Source organism: Cherax quadricarinatus, chromosome 56 (genome assembly GCF_038502225.1).
Source record: "Cherax quadricarinatus isolate ZL_2023a chromosome 56, ASM3850222v1, whole genome shotgun sequence".
NCBI lineage: Eukaryota > Metazoa > Arthropoda > Malacostraca > Decapoda > Parastacidae > Cherax > Cherax quadricarinatus.
In genome coordinates, this window is record NC_091347.1 from 26,908,610 (window position 1) to 26,927,563 (window position 18,954).

The following is an 18,954-nucleotide window of genomic DNA, read 5'->3' on the forward strand; positions in this document are numbered from 1 at the left end:
TTAGCTGAACTTGATTTCTGGAGGTGAGAAGTACAAGGTAGGATAATTGATTCAAACGTAGATGTTATGGAACTTCAGGAGGATTTAAACAAACTCTATTCTTGGTCAGAAAAGTGGCAGATGCAGTTCAATGTAGATAAATGCAAGGTTCTGAAGCTCGGGAGTGCCCATAACCCTAGTACTTATAAGTTAAATGATGTAGAACTTAGCCATACAGATTGCGAAAAGGACTTGGGGGTTATGGTGAGCAGCAACCTTAAACCAAGACAGCAATGCCTAAGCGTACGTAATAAGGCAAATAGATTACTGGGATTTATATCAAGAAGTGTAAGCAACAGAAGTCCAGAGGTCATACTGCAGCTTTATACATCATTAGTAAGGCCTCACCTAGATTATGCAGCTCAGTTCTGGTCTCCGTATTACAAAATGGACATAAATTCGTTAGAAAACATTCAGCGTAGGATGACTAAATTAATACATAGCATTAGAAATCTTCCTTATGAAGAAAGATTGAGGACTCTTAAGTTACATTCACTTGTTAGACGAAGAATGAGGGGAGACCTGATCGAAGTGTATAAGTGGAAGATAGGTATTAATAAAGGGGATATTAATAAGGTCTTGAGGATGTCTCTCCAAGAGAGAACCCGCAGTAATGGATTTAAATTAGATAAGTTTAGATTTAGAAAGGACATAGGAAAGTATTGGTTTGGAAATAGGGTAGTTGATGAGTGGAACAGTCTACCTAGTTGGGTTATTGAGGCTGGGACTTTGGGTAATTTCAAATCTAGGTTGGATAAGTACATGAGTGGGAGGGGTTGGATTTGAGTGGGACTTTCACATCAGAGCTTATTTCTTGGGTGGCATTGAAAATTGGGTTGGGCAAATGTTTTGTTAGTGGGATGAATTGTAAAGGACCTGCCTAGTATGGGCCAGCAGGCCTCCTGCAGCGTTCCTCCTTTCTTATGTTCTTATGTTCTATCAAAGACAGGCAGGGATGTGGCAGTTAAGAGGATTATTTGAATTGTCAACACCTGCCCACTTCTTGCAAGACAGCTATTGAATGGAGAATGTATTTATTTTTTTTTGTCACCCTACTTTCAGGGTATTAAAAAATACTTTTTTTTTTTTTTTAATCTCAATGGTTGTCTCCTGCCAAAGAAGAAAACACATTTACCATTATTCAAATTGCCTTTAATTTTTTTTAACCTTTTCACTGTGCAGACCCCTGATCTGAAAATTGTCCACAGCATCCAAGCTGTCATTTACCCAAAAGCTGAACAATACTACCTACCTACCTACCAAAAAAAAAAAAAAAAAAAAAAAAAAAAAAAAAAAAAAAAAAAAAAAAAAAAAAAAAAAAATCTGGGCATCACAGAGGGGACAGTCGCGCGCGTTTGTGCTCAGTCAAAAACTGTGTGTCTTGATAGTAGCAAAGGGAACAGAATGCGGGAAATAAGCGTGTGCAACCATAAAGTGCATATACTCCTTTGAACAAACAAAAAAGGAATATCAGTGAACACTAAATAGGAAAATATGGATTATAGTGTCACATGGAGAGTGCCGGTGGAGAAACGGTTACCGTGGGAAATAGACCTGACCAGCACTAGTGAATTATTGCCGGATGTTGACACAAGTGGAAATAAACAAATATTGATCTATCTATAAGTAATATAGTGAGTGACAAGGATATATATGTGCAGTGACATAGTGAACTAAATTGTAGATAAGAGTAGTCTTAATTATCCCCCAGTATAGCATACAATATATAGTGTAGATAGGGAATTATCTTACAAGCGACTGGCACTAGCGAACTATTGCCAGAGGTCCAGTTAAGTGTTAATAACGGATAAGTAACTACTATAGTCATAAGAGATAAAACGAGTGGTGGTAGCATTGAGGTGCAGGGAATCACAGCATACATAAATTGAGCATACAACCGTTACCTCTACTAAACAGGAAATAATCTTTTCCTTAGAAGTGTAGGGGAAAGTTAGTGTAGGCCTAGCTGCTGTGTAAATAATAAAACAATGATCCCAGTATAGCGCAGTGAAAAGTGTATTTTGAAAGAATACAGTGTATATCCTTGAGATAAACAGTGTACAGTACTACATAAAAGGAATTTAAATAATAATAATAATAATAATAATAATAGTAATAAAATAATAGTGAAGTGTGGCAGTGTGGGTAAGTCCTGCCCAGCTCACACCCACTCTACACCCACCACCCACCCTACACCACCACCCACATACTGCAAACTTGGTTCATATAAATACATCTTGCATATTACCGGCACCAGCAAGAGAAAGGTAAAGTGGAAATCAGTTTTCTTCTGTGGCATACAGAGTGTAGTAGGATACAGACAGGATGTCAGCACAGCATATCTATGGGACATGTAAAAAAAATCCTTGGAAGGAAATCCAGAATCACATGCAATCTATGCTCTTCCAAACACCATATCTCTTGTACTAGACTAAATACAGCCTCAAAAAATGACCTCGAACTAGCAAGGTGCTTCTGGTTGTGCAATAAAAATGTAGAACTTTGGGCAGGTATCATAAAGGTACTAAGGAGAGTAATAAATGATAAAAATAAACAAGAAAACAAGGATGACCTCTTGGATAGTCTACCAAAAATATATAAAACATGGGAGCAAGAGATAGTGTATCAAAAAATGCAGAATGTCCATACCACAACAGATGACTCGAAACTATCTAGTCACCCACATGGTGCTAAGCCACACCCATTCCCCAGTTATAGCACTAATACCCATAATCCTCATATCAGACATAGACAGAGATATACACCACAGCACCGTATCATCCTTTGCGGATGATACTAGGATCTGCATGAGGCTGTCATCTGCTGAGGACGCGGTTAACCTCCAAGAAGATATAAACAAAGTTTTCCAGTGGGCAACGGTAAACAATATGATGTTCAATGAGGACAAATTCCAGCTACTCCGTTATGGAAAACTGGAGGAGATAATAACTAGAACAGAGTATACTACTGACTCCGGCCATACAATAGAGCGAAAAAATAATGTAAGGGACCTGGGAGTAGTAATGTCTGAGGATCTCACTTTCAAGGATCACAACAGTGCCACGATCGCACGTGCAAAGAAAATGATAGGATGGATAATGAGAACTTTCAAAACGAGAGATGCCAAGCCAATGATGATCCTTTTCAAATCACTTGTTCTCTCTAGGCTGGAATACTGCTGTACATTAACATCTCCATTCAAAGCAGGTGAAATCGCAGATCTAGAGAGTGTGCAGAGATCCTTTACTGCACCTGTAAGTTCTGTCAAGCACCTTAACTACTGGGAACGCTTGGAAGCACTTGACTTGTACTCGTTGGAACGCAGGAGGGAGAGATATATCATAATCTACACTTGGAAAATCTTGGAAGGAATGGTCCCAAATCTGCACACAGAAATCACTCCCTACGAAAGTAAAAGACTGGGCAGGCGATGCAAAATGCCCCAATAAAAAGTAGGGGCGCCATTGGTACACTAAGGGAAAACACCCTAAGTGTCCGGGGCCCAAAACTGTTCAACAGCCTCCCATCAAGCATTAGGGGAATTGCCAATAAGCCCCTGGCTGCCTTCAAGAGAGAGCTGGACAGATACCTAAAGTCAGTGCCGGATCAGCCGGGCTGTGGCTCGTACGTTGGACTGCGTGCGGCCAGCAGTAAGCCTAGTTGATCAGGCCCTGATCCATCGGGAGGCCTGGTCATGGACCGGGCCGCGGGGGCGTTGATCCCCGGAATAACCTCCAGGTAACCTCCCTAGGCAGTTGCTGTCTACCAACCTCAAGAATTTACAAAAACAAATTTTATTATGAAATGGCAGAGAAACATTTTCTGAAAGTAATAAAACAAAAAGTATGAAATTTGATGGAAAACTGACAAAATTATGCTTTCGAAAATTTTGCTGTGTAGCGATATTTATGCATTGACGATTTTGGCCACTGAGTCCTATTTAAGGCCAATTACATTATTCCAGTAGACTAAATTCTTAGTTAATTCACTAGTATGTCTTCCATTTTATCTACTGAGCCCAAGAAATTGCCCAATCAACTATTTCAAGTATCCAATAAAGTGATCAGAAATTGGTAATTTGGCCAATTTCACACAAATTTCAAAATAGGGCCCAGAATAAACAGTGCAGGCATTCCTTGCACTAACATTTCCACTGTTCATTAGTTATGTTCCCAGGCTTTACATATGAATTTCATTTTGATTTTTTCTTCGCAAAGAATTTTTATTCGCCATAAAAAAAAGAAGATTTACTGTTATTGCAATAATTGTATAAATAATACCAGTGCATTTGTGAATGCATATTAGGCCCACCAGTTGGATGTGTATTGGATGAGTGACGTGATTTGTTTATTCTTGAATATCTGTAAACATATAAGTGAAACATATAAGTGAACAGTATTTAGATAAGGCTAAAGAGGTTTTTGTGGCATTTATGGATTTGGAAAAGGCGTATGACAGGGTGGATAGGGGGGCAATGTGGCAGATGTTGCAAGTGTATGGTGTAGGCGGTAGGTTACTGAAAGCAGTGAAGAGTTTTTACGAGGATAGTGAGGCTCAAGTTAGAGTATGTAGGAAAGAGGGAAATTTTTTCCCAGTAAAAGTAGGCCTTAGACAAGGATGTGTGATGTCACCGTGGTTGTTTAATATATTTATAGATGGGGTTGTAAGAGAAGTAAATGCGAGGGTCTTGGCAAGAGGCGTGGAGTTAAAAGATAAAGAATCACACACAAAGTGGGAGTTGTCACAGCTGCTCTTTGCTGATGACACTGTGCTCTTGGGAGATTCTGAAGAGAAGTTGCAGAGATTGGTGGATGAATTTGGTAGGGTGTGCAAAAGAAGAAAATTAAAGGTGAATACAGGAAAGAGTAAGGTTATGAGGATAACAAAAAGATTAGGTGATGAAAGATTGAATATCAGATTGGAGGGAGAGAGTATGGAGGAGGTGAATGTATTCAGATATTTGGGAGTGGACGTGTCAGTGGATGGGTCTATGAAAGATGAGGTGAATCATAGAATTGATGAGGGAAAAAGAGTGAGTGGTGCACTTAGGAGTCTGTGGAGACAAAGAACTTTGTCCTTGGAGGCAAAGAGGGGAATGTATGAGAGTATAGTTTTACCAACGCTCTTATATGGGTGTGAAGCGTGGGTGATGAATGTTGCAGCGAGGAGAAGGCTGGAGGCAGTGGAGATGTCATGTCTGAGAGCAATGTGTGGTGTGAATATAATGCAGAGAATTCGTAGTTTGGAAGTTAGGAGGAGGTGCGGGATTACCAAAACTGTTGTCCAGAGGGCTGAGGAAGGGTTGTTGAGGTGGTTCGGACATGTAGAGAGAATGGAGCGAAACAGAATGACTTCAAGAGTGTATCAGTCTGTAGTGGAAGGAAGGCAGGGTAGGGGTCGGCCTAGGAAAGGTTGGAGGGAGGGGGTAAAGGAGGTTTTGTGTGCGAGGGGCTTGGACTTCCAGCAGGCATGCGTGAGCGTGTTTGATAGGAGTGAATGGAGACAAATGGTTTTTAATACTTGACGTGCTGTTGGAGTGTGAGCAAAGTAACATTTATGAAGGGATTCAGGGAAACCGGCAGGCCGGACTTGAGTCCTGGAGATGGGAAGTACAGTGCCTGCACTCTGAAGGAGGGGTGTTAATGTTGCAGTTTAAAAACTGTAGTGTAAAGTACCCTTCTGGCAAGACAGTGATGGAGTGAATGATGGTGAAAGTTTTTCTTTTTCGGGCCACCCTGCCTTGGTGGGAATCGGCCAGTGTGATAATAAAATAATAATAAATCTGCAAAAATCAAACATTTCCACTACTTTGAGTACAATTTTCAGTCCTGAAACCAATCAAAATCACCTATATTTTTGTAATATATCTTCCATTATCAAATGAGACCAAGAAAGCAAGAATACAACCATAAAAGCCATACAAAAATACACCGTAAAATCACTGTATTAACCCTTTCAGGGTCCACAGGCCCCCTCGGAGACTTGTTCTCAGGGTCCCCCAAATTAAAAAAAAAAAAAAAAAAAAAAAATCTTATGAAAAGAATCTTTTCCTGATCATAATTACAGCAAAAGTACGAATTTTGATGGAAAACTTACAGAATTATGCTCTCGCGAATTTAGCGGTCTCGACGATGTTTACGCATCGGCGATTTTGCCCACTTTGAGCCCTATTTTCAGCCAATTCCACTGTACTAGTCAACAAAAAACATACCTATGTAGCTAGAACTCCATTTTTTTCTATCGAATGAGTACAAGAAACCCCCCATTTACCGATGGGTGGTCAGAATTTAGCAATTTTGCCAATTTCACACAAATTTCAAAAGATGCCAATTTCCAAATAGGGTCCAGAAAAACAAGAAAGACATTCCTGGCACTAAAATAACATTTCCTCTGTTCATTAGTCATGTCCCAATGCCCCTCTTACATTCTTTTGCTTTCCATTTTGAATTTTTATTCTCACAAAAAATAGATGATTTACTGTTATGCAGACTACTGCATTAGTGTAGAAATGGTATAAATAATATTGGCACACTTGTGAAAGAACATTAGACTCACCAGTTGAAGTGTATTGGACGCTTAGCATGATTTGTTTATTTCTAAACTTTGATAAAAATCAAACGTTTCTGCTACTATGAGCTCAATTTCAAGGTATGTACTTTTCTTTGTAAAACCAGTCAAAATCATCTCAATTTCTGTAATATGTCTTCCATTCTATCAAATGAGACCAGGAAAACTAGAATACAACAATAAATACCATACGAAAATACAGTGCAAAGTCGCTGTTTTAATCCAAAAACACGGTCGAAGTTTTTTTTTTCTCATTACGCACTGTGTGCTGCAGCATTTTTTTTTATATCGCACACACTGACCACATGGACCCATTCTTTCATATGTAGACCTACCAGCTTTCTCTCACTAGATTTAAAGGTGCTAGAATTTATGAGTACTAGTACGTCAAGGACCCTAGCACGTAAGCCGTACTAGTACGGCCGAAACCCTGAAAGGGTTAAACTAAAAAAAAGTCACACTTTCTTCTCATTTTGCACATGCTGCAACATTTTTTTATATAGCGTGCACTTACCATGCAGACCCATTTTCTCACATCTAGACCCAGATTTACTGCTCACAGCTTATCTAAGTGAGCTGAGCTCATGGTGTAGTATTGTTGCACGAACACCGAAAGGGTTAACAAGTGCACTAACCTCACACTCAGATTACACTATATTTCCCACCTCTAGAACTTAAGTCCTGCTAGCCAGTTTCCTTGAATTCCTTCACAAACCTTACCTTACTCACACTCAAGCAATACATAAAATCCATGCAATTTTTTTTAACCCTTTCACTGTTGAGACCCCTGCTCATAAACTTGCTCTCAGTGTTGAAGAATTAAAGAAAAAAATTATTTTGTCTTAGGAAATGACAGAGAATCTTTTCCCGATGGTAATGATACCAAAAGTATGATGTTTGAAGGAAAACTTACGGAGTTAGCGATCTATATATTTACGAATATATTTACGCATCGCCTATTTTGCAAAACTTGAGCCCTATTTTTGACCAATTCAATTGTTCCAGTCGACTGAATTCACAGCTATTTCGGTAGAACTCCTTTTCTTCTACTACTGACTGAGCACACGAAACTGCCCATTTACCAATTTCAACTACCCAATAGTGATCAGAAATTGGTAATTTGGCCAATTTCATACACAATTCAAGGACGGCCAATTTCAAAATAGGGTCCAGAATTAACAATGCAAACATTCATGGCACTAAAAAAATATTTTCTCTGTTCATTAGTAATGTTTCCAGGCCTCTCTTACATTATGCTTGCTTTCCATTTTGAATTTTTATTCACTCAAAAAATTGAAAACTTACTGTTATGCAAACTATTGCATTACTGTAAAAATGGTATAAATAATATCAGTGCATTTGTGAAAGCATATCTGACCCACCAAGTAACATGTATTGGACCCCTGACATGATCTGTTTACTCGAAAATCAGTAAAAATTGAACATTTCTGCGACTTTGAGCTCAATTTCAAGTTACTTTTAGTGTGTAAACCATTCAAAATCATCAATTTCTATAATATATCTTCAATTCTATCAAATGAGACCAAGAAAACGAGAATGCAACCATAAATACCATATGAAAATACACCGCAAAGTCGCTGTTTTAAACGAAAAACACTGTAGGAGTTTTTCTCATTATGCACTGTTTGCTGCAGGATTTTTTTGTATACTGCGCACACTGACCACTTAAGACCCATTCTCTCATATGCAGGCCTACCAGCTTTCTCCTACAAGATTGGAAGCCGCTAGAATTTTGGCGTACTATTACAGGACTGACACTGGCTTGCAAGCCGTAATATTAGGGGACCAACAGTGAAAGGGTTAAGTGTTTCTAATTTCACACACTTTTTCAAACCTGTATTTTTTGAAGAATTATTAATCCTACCATTAGGAATAAAACAACTGCACACGTGATGTAACATGCAGATGAAATATGAAATACTCTACTCACTGATAACAGGAAAAATATTTCAATTTACAGAAAAATTAAAGGAACTGGAATTTTCATATAGTTTCTATTTTCAAATAGTTTCTGATCTATTTTCAAACAGTTTATGATTATTATAAATATATTTATGAGGGAGATCACTAAATCCTTAGGAGTCATTCTGCACCTGGGGCAACGAGAAACAATTAAGTTTAATCCAAGGAATGGGAAGTTAGGTGCAATTCCTTGGAGCAAGAGCCTCTCACTGATGTCAAGGAAGCATTTTTGAGGAGTTCTGATAAACTTTCTTTAATTAAAAGAGTTTAATGGAAAAGTTCAGCTTACCACTCTCAAAAATTCTTGAGCATCATGCTGCATGAAGGAATCTAAGGTCTCCCAACCAAAGGATTTGGTGAGCTTCTTAGTACCCACTGGTTTGTCACTTGTTTGGAGTTCATGGAACACTCGCTGAAGTGCCAATGCCACACTCTTGGTAGAGTCGTCACTTTCAGTTGGCATTTTGTAAACAGCCTAAAGAAAGTGTCATTTATTAAACAAGATTACTCTCATTATCTACATATACCTATGCCTTTATTAAAATACTGCATAAGTACATACATACATATACTGTGGTTTTTTTTTTATCATGCCAGCCATCTTAAAATGAGGCATGGTGACTCAAAAAAGAAACACTTTCACCATCATTCAACATTTTTGCCATCATTCACACATGCTCATTGTCTTTGCAGAGGTGCCCAGATATGACAGTTTAGACGTCACTCCAAACAGCCAATATCTCAAACCCCTCCTTTAAAGTGCAGGCATTGTACTTCCCACCTCCAGGACTCAAGTCAAGCTAACCAGTTTCCCTGAATCCCTTCACAAAATATTACCCTGCTCACATTCCAACAGCTTGTCAGGTCCTACAAACCATTTGTCGCCATTCACTCCTAACACACTGACATGTGCCTCTTGCACGTCCAGGCCCCTTGCACACAGGTGTGGGCATGACACAGGAGTGATGGTGGGGGAAGTGGGCATACAAGAGAAGAGAGTATAATGGGGCAGAGGGCATATCAGTTTTTTCATGACAAAACTATTACATATAGGTATGTAATAAACTCCTAAAATCCATTCCTTAATATTACCAAGTGAAGATATTCACCACATAGCTAATGAGTTCTTTTTTTTTCAACACAACAGCCGTCTCCCACCAAGGCAGGGTGACCCAAGAAAGAAACTTTCACCATCATTCACATATAATCACTCTCTTTGCCAATGTGCCCAGATACAACCGTTTAATGTCACTGTACAGTCTCTCCTCACTTAACGACGGGGTTCCATTCCTAAGACCATGGTACTGGGTTTGTGTCAACCATCTTTGATATTTTTCATATCACCTTAGAACCATTTATAAAATTTTTAGTATATTTTTAAGTGTTGAATGATGATGAAAGTATTTTCTTTTTGGGGATTTTCTTTCATTTTTGGGTCACCCTGCCTCGGTGGGAGACGACCAACTTGTTGAAAAAAAAAAAAAAAAAAAATACAGCAGTGTACTGCATATTGTAATAAACAGAATAGAGGCAATCAGCTCTAATATACATTATTTAAGTGTGCATACTGGTCAGAGAGTCCGTCCTAAGTACAAGTCATCGATAAACAAGTACATCGCTAAGTGAGGAGAGGCTGTGTATATATTCACTTTACAGTAAAAGTATAGTATATGAATATTATGGTCTCTCTAACCCATTGCCACTTGAGAAAACGTGCTGTGACTAGGGTATACTATACAAGATGAGTTGAACTACACTCCTTTTGTATACTTTTACACATCAATAATGTCAATCACTCTCAAAAAAATAAAAATGATTATTTTTTCCTGCAAGGGGATGATGCTGCCATTTTTGTCAATTTCAAAAATAAGTTATTGACCTATTTATCTCTATAAATAATGAATGAAATGACACTAATTTCACAGTAAGCATTCATCAACATATGTTTTGTAATCCCACTATTGCCTTTACTACATATCCTCAATATTTTTGCATTTATGGGTTGCCACCCATAAATTTATTTCATCAAAAACCACCAACTTTATTTTTGGGGGACAAAAATTTTTTTTTTCTTTTTTAACAAGTCGGCCGTCTCCCACCGAGGCAGGGTGACCCAAAAAGAAAGAAAATCCCCAAAAAGAAAATACTTTCATCATCATTCAACACTTTCAACTCACTCACACACAATCACTGTTTTTGCAGAGGTGCTCAGAACACAACAGTTTAAAGCATATACGTATAAAGATACACAACATATCCTTCCAAACTGCCAATATCCCGAACCCTTCCTTTAGAATGCAGGCATTATACTTCCCATTTCCAGGAATCAAGTCCGGCTATATAAAAATAACCGGTTTCCCTGAATCCCTTCACTAAATATTACCCTGTTCACACTCCAACAGATCATCAGGTCCCAAATACCATTCGTCTCCATTCACTCCTATCGAACACGCTCACGCACACCTGCTGGAAGTCCAAGCCCCTTGCCCACAAAACTTCCCTTACCCCTTCCTTCCAACCTTTTTGAGGACCCCTACCCTGCCTTCCTTCCCCTACAAATTTAAACACTCTCCATGTCATTCTACTTTGATCCATTCTCTCTAAATGACCAAACCACCTCAACAACCCCTCTTCAGCCCTCTGACTAATACTTTTATTAACCCTTAAACTGTCCAAACGTAAATCTACGTTTTTCGACATTTGAATGTAAAAAAATGTAGACTTTTTTTTTTTTTTTACATTTGAAAATGTGTAAAAAACTTAGATCTACTTTTGGAGCATTAAGCATGTGAACATAGATCTATTTGGGCAGTTCAAGGGTTAACTCCACACTCTGAATTTTCTGCATAATATTTACACCACACATTGCCCTTAGGCAGAACATCTCCACTGCCTCCAACCTCCTCCTCGCTGCTGCATTCACAACCCAAGCTTCACATCCATGTAAGTGTGTTGGGGACAAAAATGACTTAGAATTCTGAATAGTGAAAAATTTATTATGCATTACTTTATTAGTAAAGACTGCCCAAAAAACTTTTACACTACCCATATTAGGGAAGTTACTGTCCAAATAAAAAAAAATTATAATATGTTTTTCATTAATTTGAATGACTTCCAATTTCTGCCAAACTTTTTTCTTGAGTTTTCTCTAATGCTTCTTCTAAAAAAGACAAAAAAATTAAAGACATCAGACAATATATAAAATATAATATTTGTACTCCACGGCGCCTTAAACTTTAAGTGTTAAAAGCATTGCTCTAGTTTATGCATTACTGATTAACAATATAGTTGGGAAAAATGTAAATAACTTCACAAATAACAATCAAATACACTATGGTATTCAAAGAATACAGTATTATATTTCCGTTTTCATCCAATAATTGAAAATTAAAAACAAATTGAAAAGTTTTAGGCCTTGCTTAAAGCTACTCACAAGCTTATGGCTATTTGTCATCCAGATTACTGCACTTCGAGGATTATTTAACCAAAAATATTTATCATAATTATGAAAATTACAATTATAAAAAATTCATGCAAACTGCATTTCTGTAGAGTAGCTCGTTCTTAAACTGTGATGCATAACTCGCCTGGCAACCATACTACACTGTATGAGTCAAGGTGCTGGCTTCTAAAATCACTTTTTATCAATTACTTACCATTCTTAACTGGCTTGTAAAATAAAGAACTTGAAGGAGGGAGTTCATATAACATGTGGCACCCTGATTCTTGAGTCCAACATAACCGGTATGTTTTTTACTATCCCATGACACACCATGTGGAGCATCTGCAGAGACCCATACCTGGAAGTATATTCACAATTACAATATCTGATGCTTGGAAAGCTGCACAGCTATCTAAAATCATGTCCCAATATATAATAATAATAACCATACTGAGTTGCACTAACCTCTAACGTAATTGTATCATCTTTGATATATCCTTTCTCTGGGTCCAGGACTTCATTCCATGCCATGAAGTGGGAAAAACCCCAGTCATTCTCTTTACTGTAAAATAAGTGCTGAATTTCTGGAATGGTACACAAAAACAAAACAATCAGTAACTTTAAAGCTAACTATTTCTCAAGCTTTTCACACTGTTAACAAATTAAAAAGCAGCAGTTCTTACATGAAAAATTTATTCTTTTACACTAACTTCGAGTAAATGGTGCTACGCCCTCCCGCACTGAGAGGAGGCGCAATTCTGCAACAGCATTGCACGACCAAGAGGTTGATTCTGACTCTCCATTGCATTGCAGGAAGAATCCAAGAGATCGTTGAGGTTGACGATCTTGAGACTGACTGGTCCTTGGCATAACCATAATCTTCCAAGGCAAATTACGAACATAACATGGGTGTGACAACATTGTGTCCTTCAACTTGCTGAAATCTTTAACACGATACTGAAATTTTGCTTCTGAGCGTGCATCATCTGTTGAAGAGAACATAAGCAATAATATGAAAATATGAGACAAATTTATTGAACACAGCACCATTTAAAAGTAAATACTGCAATCTTCTATAATGATCCTAACAATACTGGTATATGACAAAAAAACTCATTGGCTCATTAAAATATAAAAACTGTTTATCAAGTACAGTACCTATGTATATAATCACTATTTTATAACCATTAAATTCAAAATTGTATAGTATACATTCAGGTGTGTTAGGGAACCAATAATACTGAAAGAAAAAAAGCAAATTAGCTGAAATGAGGACATCTAAGACAGCTAAGAGTGTATTTAAATAATAATTCACTTTGAATATCGTTCTGTATATACTTTTCAAACTCCTCCACCAACTTTTTTTTAACTTTGCTTCAAAGTCTTACAAAAGAACCGTGTCATTGGCGAAAAGATAATATGAAAACTGCCACTTCATAAACCATACCACGGGCGGGATTTGAACCCGCGGTCAGAGAGTGGTATGGTTTGTTTGCAATCGTGTCATTACGATTTCGTGAGTCATGCCACTTCATATGAAATTTGTTATCTTTTAAGCCCACACCTCTTTCTAACATTCCTCCCTGTACCATGAACAAAATCACCACCTCCCTTTAATTAAAATTTAATAACTTTTGAGATTCTCTATAAAACTCAGTATCTGCATCTTCCCATATAATATCTCACATTTCTCATTCTCTACTGCCAAGCCCATGTGCTTCCCAGATTTTCTCATCTTATTAATCTCTCTCCAAAACTGTTTCTTATTCTCAGAAAAATTAGTGTGAAAAAGATTCACCCATCTGCTCCTTCTGCACTCTCCCTACTCGAATCAAATTTGGCCCTAGGGTTTGACATCAATTTAGGACAAGGCTGTAGCACTGATGCAAATGTATTTGTTTCCTGCAATATCTGTGTGCAAGGTCTGGTGTGAAGCTTGAAATTAAACCCACCAAGGCAACTCCCCATTATAGAGCATTGTACAAAAATAAGAACGGGACAGAGACAGGTGCTGATATAAAAATATATTTTAGATACGAGTTCTCTGTATTCATATCTAGCATTCAGTTAATTAATTTTCCTTTTAGATATCATTTTGTGTAGTATTGTACCTTCGTCCATCTCAGTGTCATGTGGTGTCGTTGAGGAGGATACTTCTTGTGTATCTCCATTCATTTGTTCTTCTTCACCGCCCTCAGCTATTGTTACCCCTCCTCCATCATCTCCACCACCACCCCCACCACCTCCGCCTCCACCTCCGCCTCCTCCATCCCCTCCACCCTCTTCTGCCACTTCCTCTGTAAATAAATAAATATACGTATTAGGGACAGCAGTAATTAAATTACAATTGATTAGTAGAAAAATTTAAGAAAAATGAAAGTCAAGATGAAACACAAAAAAAACTTATCCACGGATATTATCAAACAGATACATTATACGCTTCTAAAATAAAAATAATAAAAACATTTAATGGTACTGAATTCTCTAGAACAATATTTAAATGAAAATAATTTAACTGGAAAATGCAAAACATACCATACTGCTTTATTACTACAACATTTACAAATATATAATTGAAAAATTAAAATATGTGCACTTATGGCATACAGACAGGAGTAGGGTTTTGTCCTTAGAATTGCCAAACTATTTTAGCCCTCACTTTTACCACCCTGCAGATTTAGGGATACAGTGGTGGGATATGATGCTCATTGCTATTGCTTTAGTGTCTTGCGAGACTTTCAGCCCTATTGCTGTCATAACTCACTGCCTATTAACAATATTATATACTGTACATTATTAATAAAATTAAAGTACACTATATAATAGCCCTTACACTGTTACCCATCCCATATTTTATGACATTACCTTCATGGAACAGTATTGGTAGCCTCTCACTGACACACATTTCAGTACTCCATTATCTAATACCTGTAACCAGACTAATTTTTTAAATGAAAATTTGTACAGATTTACCATATTAGCTTTAGCTCTGTGAAAATACTGTGCACAGTATGGGCTTTTAAAATATAATGCTTAATATATACCTACATTGTTTTTATCTTGAACACAAACGCTACAGGTACAGGATAGTCAATGATGGTAATTTACCTACACAGAAAAAAAAAAATTACAGTAGAGCATGCACTGCTTTTTCACAGTGCCTTCTGATGTAACGAACAGTACACAAAACGCTAGAATATACCCTACAATGAAAAAAGTAATTACCAATGTATTACAAAATTCTCATTAATACAGATACATGAGTGGGAATGGTTGGATGTGCATATGACCTCTTTTCCCTGGGTCAACAAGTCTACATGCAGTGTTATAGTTTTTACATTAAAGATATAATGGAATATGTATTCCTTAGCTCTCAAGATAAATAACATACAATGAAAAAAGTAATTACCAGTGTATGTACTACAGAGCTCGACTACTAGAGCACTCAGCTCACACACTGAGGTTTGTGGTTCGATCCCTAGTACAGGTGGAAACATCAGGACATGTTTCCTTAAGACATCTGCTGTCCCTGTTCACCTAGTAGATAAGTACCTGGGTGTTAGCCATCAGGTGTGGGTTGCATCCTGGAGACAACACTGACCTAATTTGCCCAAAATGCTCTGCATAACTAGGGGCTTTCTATATAGTAGTATATCAATGATGTCAGCTAGGCCTGTATACGTTGTACATGTACTTGTAGAAATAATGATTACTATTGTTACAGATACACAAGTGGGAATGGTTGGATGTACGTCTGACCTCCTTACCATGGGTTAACAAGTCTACAAGCAGTATCATAATTTTTATGCAAAAGGCATAGTGGAATATGCATTCCTTAGCTCTCAAGATATGTTCAAAGCAGTGAGTTATCCAGCTGGAAGGTTTAGCCACTTGTTAAACCTTAAAAATCAAAACAATGCCTGCCACTTCCTTAGTGAAAAAAAATTAATTTATTATTTATTAACATATTTTTATCAAATATTTCCACAGTAGTTGCCACTATTATCAGGAGTGTGGATGGAAGCTGTTAAGATTCACATCGATGATTTTGGTTTGTTACAAATGTATTTAGACTTTTTTTTTTTTTAAGATTAATGGACTCAGGATATATGCCACTGAGATCCTGTTTTTAAATCCTCCCCATAGTTGTAACTCATAACAAATAACTAACTTCTAGGTTAACAGCTATCCTAGAATATAAGCCAGAATCTAGGTTAAGTTTGGTTGAGTTCCTCCCCTTCTTTCTTTTAACCAGATATTTTTTTCCAATACATTAAAAATATAAATTGATTATAATTACAGACTACTGCCTGGCAAAACACGGGCATTAGTTTACATTTTACAATATAGTACATGCAACCTATGTACATCACAAAATAAATATTTCTTGTGCAAACTGTTATTTTGGGAGATTTTAACAAAAACACCATTAATTATGGTTATGCAGCATGTCTCAGCCAATCAATGCTTACTACTGAGGAGAATCTTTTGCCAGCTAAATATAAACAAAGACCTGCCAGGATTGATGGAATGGGACAAGGTTAAGCTACTATAAGTTAGGTTAGGTTATAATAGCTATGTTAGGACTGGTTACATTTTTTAATTATTTGCATGCCATACAATCTTGACTACAAAACCAATTTAATATTTTACAGTTGAAACTATAATTAATGACCAAAATTTGATGAGTAGCAGACATCAGCTATTATCTATATACAAAAATAACCTGCACATAGAAGACAAAGTTATGACGATATTTTGGTAAGACCTGAACCATTAACTGGTCATGTGTGACTAGTTAATAGTCTATGTTTGACTGAAATGTCTTTATACATTTCAGTCTCCTACATGCAGGTTATTACCTGCAGTATACCTGGAGAGGGCTTCGGGGGTCAACGCCCCAGTGTATTGTTCCAGTCATGGTATTCTGCCTTTTTATTCTTTATGATCTGTCTCCACTGTAAAACCCACTTAATATCATAGAAGTTACGTAACCTATGTTTAGGCTGAAATCTGACAAGCTAACTAAATGACCATAATTTATTAAGCTAAGAAAAAACACAGCAATCTTTTCAACTGAATACTGATGCAAGTACCCATTAATACAGTAGTGCAATTTTTTTTAAAAGAAAAGTGATTCAATGAATTGCTATATTAGAAAAATACAATTTTAGAACAGAATCTAAGATTATAGTATAAATATGACAGCAAGCACAAAATTCATTGGTCAGTATGAATTGTCAGGTTACTTATCTACACAACACTGAAAATAATTTACTCCTAAGAGAGAGAGAGAGAGATGTAAACTATCAGTGCATATATAAACTTCTCAATGAATATATAGAGAAATGCAAATATCTGTACTATGACCATAGTAAGTTTATTTAGGCACAGGTACACCAAAGTACAATAATCATAGTGTAAATTACCTAGAATAACCCAAAAAGTCAATTTGACTGATTTCCACTGGGGTTCTTGGCATCAGGACCTACACTGAAAGTTATAATTTATGGAAGACACAGATGAAGTGTCATCATAACGAAATTACATTATAGCTGTTGGACATCAAATAGTCAATTTATACCTTCCTGGGTATCCATGAGCTCGAGGTCCTTGTCAGGGGTGGGTGGCTCAGTGACGTGGTTCATGACGGGCGGCGCTGGCGGGTTGGTCGAGGCTGGTAGGCCTACCAGGTCGGCACGGGGGCCTCCTCCTCCTCCTGCCCCTCCTCCTCCTCCAGAACCCTTATTGGCTCGACGGCCGCCGCGATCACGACTACCAGCACAGCCGTTCTTGCCAGACACGGGAACTTTGAGAGCGTGCTTGCTCGCTATGCGCCCAATGTCTGCAGCTTGCCACCACCCCCGTCACCAGGGGCAACCGCACATACATATAGACGCGAGGCTTCCACAACCAACAACAAACTTGTAGCCCAGTTTACAAACCACCCTGGGTCACAATTATATTACATCGGGTACCGGTGGAGAGCTCCATTCACCAAGACTTGTCAACTGCTTCTCCACTCTTGGCTGCAGTCTTCTAAAACAACCAATACTAACTCCTGTTATTCTTATTTGCGCAGTTTTCACTGTATAATTTTCCAATTTTTGCCTCGTGTCTTGATAATCTGGCCCTAAATTAAATTTTAACTCTAACGAATAGCATTCTATTGATTGAATTTCACAATAAGTGTTTTCTCTTTGCATATCGTGTTGGAACCAATGACGAAGTGCTGCAAACAAATAGGAAAATGGCGCTGGAACTTAGCACTAGATTTACTCGTTCGATTTTTTATGCTATCCTTATCTAACAATAAATGACTTCTCCATCAAAAGATTTATAAATGTTTATAGATTACAGATAAAATGCCGTTAAAAGAATACACGACACGATGAGAGCCCAGCAGGAGTTCGTAGTATCGAGGATGGAAGACAATATCCTTGACCATGGATAACTAGAGTAGAGTCCTGGCGCTAACTTTAAATATACATTCCGTCACGCTAGCTATTTCATAACTAGTTTAACGTGATTATTTGTATATTAAACAGTTTCTATGTTAATTTGTAGAGTAATCCTATAGATCAGTAAATAAAAGAGGTAAAAGTTTGCCTAGTTTCAGTTTTCATTATATATTGTAATCAATGACAGGAGGTTTGTGGCGTGTTTTGTATATATGATATAAAAATGGTAATTTATCCTCATAAAAAGCGTACATGTGATACAGATTTTGAGCTTAAAATATGCACAGCTCAATTGGTAGCAGCCTCAGGTCATAACTGAAGGACCGTGTCTAGGATTAAGTAGGTATCCGAGTGTTAGCGGATTGGCGTGGGTCGCATCCTGGGGAGAGAATTAAGGAACCCTGTTCTTGTCCAGCATTACTGAAACTCATGTACCTAGCTTCATCCTTAATATATCACTAA

The 18,954-nt window shown here is 37.5% G+C and overlaps 1 protein-coding gene across 1 annotated transcript in view; it reads right to left on the reverse strand.

The window, feature by feature from the left end:
* The window catches only part of Usp7 (Ubiquitin-specific protease 7), an 82,927-nt gene extending 64,684 nt beyond the window's left edge, over positions 1-18,243 (reverse strand). Inside the window, exons 1-6 of the mRNA XM_053794019.2 lie at positions 17,616-18,243; positions 14,143-14,328; positions 12,742-13,017; positions 12,497-12,615; positions 12,246-12,389; positions 8,879-9,064 (exon numbers count right to left, since the gene is read on the reverse strand). Of these exons, the coding sequence (XP_053649994.1) occupies positions 8,879-9,064; positions 12,246-12,389; positions 12,497-12,615; positions 12,742-13,017; positions 14,143-14,328; positions 17,616-17,679 (975 nt within the window). The 5' untranslated portion in view covers positions 17,680-18,243. The remainder of the gene's footprint in view (positions 1-8,878; positions 9,065-12,245; positions 12,390-12,496; positions 12,616-12,741; positions 13,018-14,142; positions 14,329-17,615) is intronic.
* Between the last annotated feature and the right edge of the window lie 711 nt (positions 18,244-18,954).